This window comes from Coregonus clupeaformis, chromosome 30 (genome assembly GCF_020615455.1).
Source record: "Coregonus clupeaformis isolate EN_2021a chromosome 30, ASM2061545v1, whole genome shotgun sequence".
Taxonomy (NCBI): domain Eukaryota; kingdom Metazoa; phylum Chordata; class Actinopteri; order Salmoniformes; family Salmonidae; genus Coregonus; species Coregonus clupeaformis.
Genome location: NC_059221.1, coordinates 44,471,021 through 44,479,437, shown reverse-complemented (window position 1 = coordinate 44,479,437; position 8,417 = coordinate 44,471,021). Strand labels below are relative to the sequence as shown.

The window sequence follows — 8,417 nt, the reverse complement described above, 5'->3', positions numbered from 1 at the left end:
CCCTCCTGAGATGTGTGCAAACCTGGTGGCCAACTACAAGAAATGTCTGACCTCTGTGATTGCCAACAAGGGTTTTGCCACCAAGTACTAAGTCATGTTTTGCAGAGGGATCAAATACTTATTTCCCTCATTAAAATGCAAATCAATTTATAACATTTTTGACATGTGTTTTTCTGGATTTTATTATTATTCTGTCTCTCACTGTTCAAATAAACCTACCATTAAAATTATAGACTGATCATGTCTTTGTCAGTGGGCAAATGTACAAAATCAGCAGGGGATCAAATACTTTTTCCCCTCACTGTAGATTGCAAAAAAAAATCTAAGAGTGCACGCACCTCAGCACCTACATGCACTAAATATGCCAACATTAAAAAATGCCATTGCATCTTTAAGTGGCACTGTCTGTATCCACACCCTGTCTTCCTGGAAAAGAGAGGAAGGGGGGCGAGAGAGAGAGAGATGTGAACGCAGTTAACGCGCACCGGTATTGCTGCAAAGGGGGCAATACAAATCTCACACTTTCTGCTTGCAAAAGAGAAAATCAACTTTTCAGGTAAAGCAATAGTTTGTACTTTCTAGTGCCTAATACATTTTTGTGGGAAATGTGACATAATATAGGCCTATTTGAACATCAATGTCACTGGTTTGTGTTCAAGGACAGGTTCAGAATAGTGACTTGCGTTCGGATTTTCGTGCTCCGTCTGCTGCGCATTTCTTATTTTCGGTTCCAACTCAACTGGTCTGCTTGGCAATATGACGCGCCAGCACGATGCACCGCACCGTGTACGTATGTGTCGCCTATAGCCATATGATTTTCATATCAGTGGTGCTGTGTTTAGGGTTGGGCTTGAAAAAAAGTATCCACGACCTAATGCTGTTATTCCGTTTTTTAGGTTTTATTAAAACAGTTAAATCATATTTATGTATAGGCTAGCTTATTTTAAACATTTTGATGAAACATTTTATGCATATATTTTATATTGTTTATCAACGAAATTAGGCTATGAATATCATTAGCTCATGAGGTTGCATGCTGTCCAAGGGCAACCCAAAATGCATCATCTTCATTGCAGGGTAATAGTGTATTATGGGTGCCTCAATAACGTACCAAAGATACCTGTGATTGCTATTGAGTTGTACTGGCTCAAATAACCTTTCTGAGCTGCATGTAGATACATGTTTAAACAAATCTAATAGTTTGAATAAACTATCCCTGCCTAAGCTATTTGTTCCCCTGCTACACTAAGGGAATGATCATATGCTGTTCTTTCTTAGCTGAGGTAGTTTCTGAAGACTCAGATTGCCAGTGGGTCAATTCGACTCAAGGTTCTCTGTGTTAAGATGTAAAGTCTAAACACTTTGTTATAACTATTTATTTAAATGGGGTTGCCATAGCATCACTAATGGACTTGGTGTCCTCTGACAAAAAATAAGTGAGACATTTCAGAGTCAATTCACTGAGGATTTGGGAATTTGTAAAAGTGTTTTCCTACATTCAAACATCAAGCCTTTTTCTGTGGCCTGTCCTAGAATGAGATAGAAATGTGCCTATGACTGAGTCTTAAATGGCACCCTATTCCCAAGCCATTTCAGACAGCCCATGTCTGGGTAGATGATAGTAGATAATACAGTGTAAACTGTCAGTAACAGTAGTGTACCATCCTACATCTGATTAATTGATTTCATTAGGCAGAAATGGGTAAGCAACTGCATGCTGATTACATACTTGGTTTGAGTTAAATGCTAAATGTCCTTGGTCCTGATGCGTGATAAATATTTTTTATTGCCCTACTTTTGTGAGGAACAGATTGTTGGGTCACCATAGAAACAGAGGCAGGTTAAAGTAGTCCTGAGTACCCATGGCACTGGGGTTGATTAAAGAGATAGTTCACCTATGATGTTAAATGAAAAGAAGTCCATGCTAGGAGAGACAGCAATCCACACTTTGATTTTGTTTACATAGCCACTGCTGCCATCAGCTGCAAACGTTGGCATTCTTTACCCCAAAAAACTGGGGGAGTGAATGAACTCCGGGCATACACAAATCCTGTTAACATGAAATAAAGTAATGAATCTACAGTACCAGTGAAAAGTTTGGACACACCTACTCATTGAAGGGTTTTTCTTTATTTTTACTATTTTCTAAATTGTAGAATAATAGTGAAGACATCAAAACTATGAAATAACACATATAGAATCATGTAGTAACCAAACAAATGTTAAACAAATCAAAATATATGTTATATTTGAGATTCTTCAAATAGCCCCCCTTTGCATTTATGACAGCTTTGAACACTCTTGGCATTCCCTCAACCAGCTTCACCTGGAATGCTTTTTCAACAGTCTTGAAGGAGTTCCCACATATGCTGAGCACTTGTTGGCTGCTTTTCCTTCACTCTGCCGTCCGACTCATCCCAAACCATCTCAATTGGGTTAAGGTCGGGGATTGTGGAGGCCAGGTCATCTGATGCAGCACTCCATCACTCTCCTTGGTAAAATAGCCCTTACACAGCCTGGAGGTGTGTTGGGTCATTGTCCTGTTGAAAAACAAATGATAGTCCGACTAAGTCCAAACCAGATGGGATGGCGTATCGCTGCAGAATGCTGTGGTAGCCATGTTAGTTAAGTGTGCCTTGAATTCTAAATAAATCACAGACAGTGTCACCAGCAAAGCACCCCTACACCAGAACACCTCCTCCTACATACTTTTACGGCGGGAACTACACATGCTGAGATCATCCGTTCACCCACACCGCGTCTCACAAAGACACAGCGGTTGGAACCAAAAATCTCTAATTTGGACTCCAGACCAAAGGACACATTTCCACTGGTCTAAAGTCCATTGCTTGTGTTTCTTGGCCCAAGCAGGTCTCTTCTTCTTCTTGGTGTCATTTAGTAGTGGTTTCTTTGCAGCAATTCGACCATGAAGGCCTGATTCACACAGTCCCCTCTGAACAGTTGATGTTGACATGTGTCTGTGACTTGAACTCTGTGAAGCATTTATTTGGGCTGCAATGAACTTATCCTCTGCAGCAGAGGTAACTCTGGGTCTTCCATTCCTGTGGCGGTCCTCATGAGAGCCAGTTTCATCATAACGCTTGATGGTTTTGCGACTGCACTTGAAGAAACTTTCAAAGTTCTTGAAATGTTCCGTATTGACTGACCTTCATGTCTTAAAGTAATGATTGACTGTCGTTTCTCTTTGCTTATTTGAGCTGTTCTTGCCATAATATGGACTTGGTCTTTTACCAAATATGGCTATCTTCTGTATACCCCCCTACCTTGTCACAACACAACTGATTGGCACAAACACATTAAGAAGGAAAGAAATCCCACAAATTAACTTTTAAGAAGGCACACCTGTTAATAGAAATGCATTCCAGGTGACTACCTCATCAAGCTGATTGAGAGAATGCCAAGAGTGTGCAAAGCTGTCACCAAGGCAAAGGGTGGCAATTTGAAGAATCTCAAATATAAAATATATTTTGATTTGTTTAACACTTTTTTGGTTACTACATGATTCCATATGTGTTATTTCATAGTTTTGATGCCTTCACTATTATTCTACAATGTAAAAAATAGTAAAAATAAAGAAACACCCTTGAATGAGCAGGTGCGTCCAAACTTTTGACCGGTAGTGTATGTACAGATTATACACCTACTATATTATGTTCAAAATGTGTGTATCAGTTATTTCACTCAGCTCCCTTATGGAAAGACTCTATCCACCTTTGCTTTCACTTCTAACGTGCTCATAAAGTGGAGAGCCAGAAGGAAGGAGAAGAGCAAGGGAGGCCATTTCATAGCCACCGACAGGTCTGATTGGAGTGCAATGGTATGATGATGGATTGCATTTAGGTTTTCTACCACTGTTTCAAGCACTTCATATTCTGGGGGCAACTCACTCCATCTATATAACTGCTATTGAGCACAGCCTGTGACTAACCCTAACCTAACCCTGTGCCCTATCCACAACACCACCCCCTAACCTAACCCTAACCCTGTGCCCTATCCACATCACTCCTTCAAAGCTCCACTCTACTACGTGTGACATGATATAGTTGTACCGTAGCCTATATTCAACCAAAGTTCAAATATACATCATCAGTCATATATGTTTTACTCCTAACAATCTATTTATTACAGGAAAATACAAACATCATTACAGATATTCTGTAACCTAACTCTCCAGACAGAGGATTTCTTCTTCTTCTGTTGGGCTGTAGAAGGCGGCTGTGTGCTGTTGGGAGATCGAGGGGAATGAGGGAGGCGATGGCTGACTGGGCAAACTCTGATCCGTTACCACCTTCTCTATCGTACAAAGGTTTCCTGAGAGCCCACTCGTCTTCCTATCCTCCTTTCGAATGTTCCTGAGCATGCTGGTTATCTGGCGCCGGCACTTTACCCAGTCTTTACCACATTGGCGCATGTCTAAACGGCGAAACTTTGCAGCGACAAACTGTCTTATGGCAGAAAGTTTGTCCGGGTCCAGTTTGTTAAGGCCCAGTGCAGGAATGCCCATGAGATTGCTGGAGGCTAGTTCACATTGGGAGAAGACAGCATGTAGAAGATATTGCACTGTTGCCCTAGGCGTCTGAAACTTGTGTGCGGTTCTAATTGTGCTTGCAGGAAGACGCACGTTCCACTTCATGTAGCCCAGCCAAAGCAATTCATCCTTCTCTGTGTTTGTTCTGCTTCTCTGAATTTGTTTGCCTGCAACAGGTGTCCTATGAGCTGACAGAGGACTCTTCTGCAAAGGCTCAGCGGTGGTTTGGCTGCCAGGCAGATGGTTAGTCATTAGGTGGGTTTCTACTACGACTTTTGCAAGCTGGATAGGGTTATCCTTGGGGACATGACTTGGGAGCCTGCAAGAGACATTGGTCACTTTGTCCTGACTAACCAAGGGGCTACAAAGTTCTATTTGGACCTTTTGTTCCTCTTCCTTAATCGACATTTGATCATAGTCCACCTCAACCTTCACAGAACATTGGTTGTTGGTTTTGGCAAGCTGGATAGGTTTATCCTTGGTTACCTGACTTGAGGGGCTGGGGGCTACCACTCTAGTGAGGGACATTGTGTTGACTATCTGGATGGGTTTATCCTGGGCTAACAGACATGGTCGTCTGGGGGCCTTCATAATGTTGTTCTGCTGGGTAGGTTTATCCTGGGAGACATTGGTCACTTTGTCCTGACTAACCAAGGGGCTACAAAGTTCTATTTGGACCTGTTGTTCCTCTTCCTTAATCAACACTTGATCATAGTCCCCCTCAACCTTCACAGGACAAAGCTCCTCATCCTTCACAGAACATGGCCCCTCAAACTTCATAAGACATGGCTCCTCAACCATCACAGTACATTGTTCGTTCATACCATTTGATTTAGCCATGCTTGACACTTCTCTCACTGCATGTGTTTCATTGTCTCTGTCTGTAAAGGTGTCAACAAAGAGAGAAGATTGAGATGCGTTCTCTTTGTAAAAGTCTCTCTCCGCCCTGAGATTGACAGCTTCGACTTGCAGAGCATCATGTCTGGACTGCAAATCATTTAAGGCCTTCCTCATGACATCACACGATACACAAGTGCCCAGGTCCTGCTCTTCAGTTTCTTCTGCGGTGTCAGCGTCACTGTCCCTCAGGTCAGCACCTCCAACCTCACTCAGGTCAAGGCACTTCTTTTTCACTGCCCTGTCATAGCTCTGCAGTATTCTTTTGCCTTCTGTCTGAGCTGTGTTCGGACTCGAGGCATAGTCCTCTGGGCGAAGGAAGAGGGAAGGGGCAAAGTCAGGGTGGTCCGGATCCAGGTTTGGTTTCTCTGAAATAAATATGAACTCAAATTTGATTTCAGTCTCTTCAGACAGACACTTCAATTATTTCACTGGAAATGTGGTGTTCTATGCAGTTGCCTGTGTGAATGATGGTTCACCTGTCTTTGACAGTTTACCATACATAACTTCCTTCATGAAAACTCTGTAGCTAGCTAGCTCTTTGTCAGGAAGCCAACCACTGTTAGGGAATGCATCAAACTGACTGGCCAGCAGATCCGACCCGCTTGCTTACAGCTGTACTAGGGTAGGACAGTCTTCCGGTGTATATTAGTTATGGTTTGGAAAATATACCTCAATCCAGGGATGCGAAATGAGTTGTATTCCGAATTGTCCCATTATCCCAACTGTTACACAGAGAAGATCGAACAACTGCTAGTTTTTTTTAATGAGTTGTATTCCGAATTGTCCCATTATCCCAACTGTTACACAGAGAAGATTGTATGACTGCTAAAAACTAGCAGTTGTTCAATCTTCTCGGTGTAACAGTTGGGATAATGGGACAATTCGGAGAACGCATTTCTCATCCCAGGATTGAGTTATATCTCACGCCGCCTTAGTGGCGTCTTAATCTACACCGGAAGCCTGTCCTACAGTTGTCAGTAAACGGGTCGGATCTGTTGGCTACGAACTGACCATCAACCTACTTAAACCAAAGTGCCTCCCGCAAATGCGAGAGGAGGTAGTAGGGTGCCAGTCGTTTCCCATTTGGAGTACCAATTTACCACCACCATGGGAACGCAGATCTGGTTCGGGGTCTTCTCTCTTCACCCTTTGTATCCAAGCTTTCCTTTGACTTTGAGCAATTTCATTCTCTCCAGTGGGGAATCGGAAAAATCCTAACCCCCCTCCTTTCCGATATTGGGCCTTGCACCCCCAAACACAACATTGCATTTTGAAGGTCCGTAGCTAGTTGTCCACTTCTGGATAACGTCGACGTTAAGTTAACTAGCTAGCTAACATTAACTAGTTAGCCGATTTCCGAAGTTATACTGCCAGAACAGCCTTGTTTACAAATATTATGATTTCGTGAAATATAGCTAGCTGTAGAGTATGAAGCAAGTTGTTTTATGTTTTACTCCGCAAGCGTCTCACACAGCGTCTTCAAAATGCCAGAAACGTCCTGGACCAATAGGCCCTTTTCACGTGACGTCAGACAACTTCCGTTCTGCCGCGATGCAGGTTATGTTTACATCCGGTGTCGCAGACTTAACGCCTAGTAGCACATCATTATGGAGTTCACCCAAACCCTTTCCCACCACTATACGACTTAACGACGAGAACGACTTGCTGACAAGTGGTCCCTTACTTCAAGATCGAAGCTTGATACTTTTACTTTTTTGCCAAACAGATACATGGTTACTCTTATTTGTAATACTAACCAGGAGAAGGACGGCAGACCATAGTCGTGATCGTTTGTCACTGCAGGCAAAGCACCCTCTGTGCTGTCAGGCATCTCATGATCAGAATCATCCAGGACAGCAACACCAAACGCGCTTTCTTGCTCGCTGGTAAACTGACTCCCGAGCTTGTGAGCCGCCTCCTATATGTGTGAAATTAACCATATGCTTGTCATGATACATTTTGGTAATCACTTTTCAGTCCCTAAAATGACAAAATGTAGCAGCTATATTGCATCAGGATTAAATTATTAAACATTTTGTACAAGTAATATATTATTGGATTACAGTAGTATTACGTTTAACGCTGTCTACCTATCCTTACCCCAATCATTCCAGTGGAATCTAGACGGCACTGATCCCTGTTTAATACGGATCCGTCCACTGGCCGATGTGTATCTATCCTCGGGGGGAAAGTGCTGACTGCAAACAAAGGTGCTCCCACGAAGAATCTTAAAACTTGGTCCCTCATCTCTCTGATCGCCCTTTAACACCCGGCACGTATTTCTCCATCAACAGGGAAATCGTGAAAACTCAGATACGGGAATTTCTGTTTTGTTGTTTGAACAAAATGGTACACTGCAATAGCATCTTCTCGAAGATTGTGCCATGCTTCGGTGTTGGATGGGATACTGTTGCGATAACAGACACCGAGAGAAAAGAAACAGCTAAATTAACATTCAGCTTTGACCAGGAATCAATATTTATCTAGCTATCATGCACAACAGTATTTGAATAGGTGAGTTACTATACATTCATGAATAAACTAACTGCCTAACAAAGGGTTAGATAGCTAGCTAAGTAAACTTGTTACATTACAGCCAGGCAGCCATGTAACGCTACCTTTAACGTTATCGGTATCTGGTACTAAGTTGTTGTTAGCTAACGTTAGCCCACCTTTAAGTAACTAAGGCAGTGAACAATTATGAATTAACAATAACGTTAGCAAGTTACAAACCATTGCATATACGTAAACATTATTACTCTTAACTTTACTAATTTAACTTAAACGTACCTTTTGGAATTTCTTCAAGTAGCTAGCTTGCTAGTTAGTGGTCAACAGTTGTATTTTCGTTGAGAAGTCTCAGGTTACGGGCGAACGGAAGTGAAGTTAACCTGCTACGCGGAAAGGCGGAAGTTAGATGACGTCATCGTGAAAAGGGCCTATCACATCCATCCTTATGTGTAGTTTT

General features: G+C 42.4%; 2 protein-coding genes across 3 annotated transcripts in view; one reads left to right on the top strand and one right to left on the bottom strand.

Moving 5' to 3' along the window:
- The first annotated feature begins 443 nt into the window (after window positions 1-443).
- Window positions 444-8,417, top strand: part of tp53bp1 (tumor protein p53 binding protein, 1) — a 37,042-nt gene continuing 29,068 nt past the window's right edge. For both annotated transcript variants that reach the window (XM_045209596.1, XM_045209594.1), the window contains exon 1: window positions 444-556. The gene's annotated coding sequence lies outside the window, so the exon portion shown is untranslated. The remainder of the gene's footprint in view (window positions 557-8,417) is intronic.
- LOC121582998 lies at window positions 3,604-6,965 on the bottom strand. The gene is made up of 2 exons (XM_041899206.2): window positions 6,472-6,965; window positions 3,604-5,814 (listed from the first exon to the last, which is right to left on the bottom strand). The coding sequence occupies exons 1-2, from the start codon at window positions 6,716-6,718 to the stop codon at window positions 4,184-4,186; spliced, it is 1,878 nt and encodes a 625-aa protein (XP_041755140.2). The 5' UTR covers window positions 6,719-6,965; the 3' UTR covers window positions 3,604-4,183.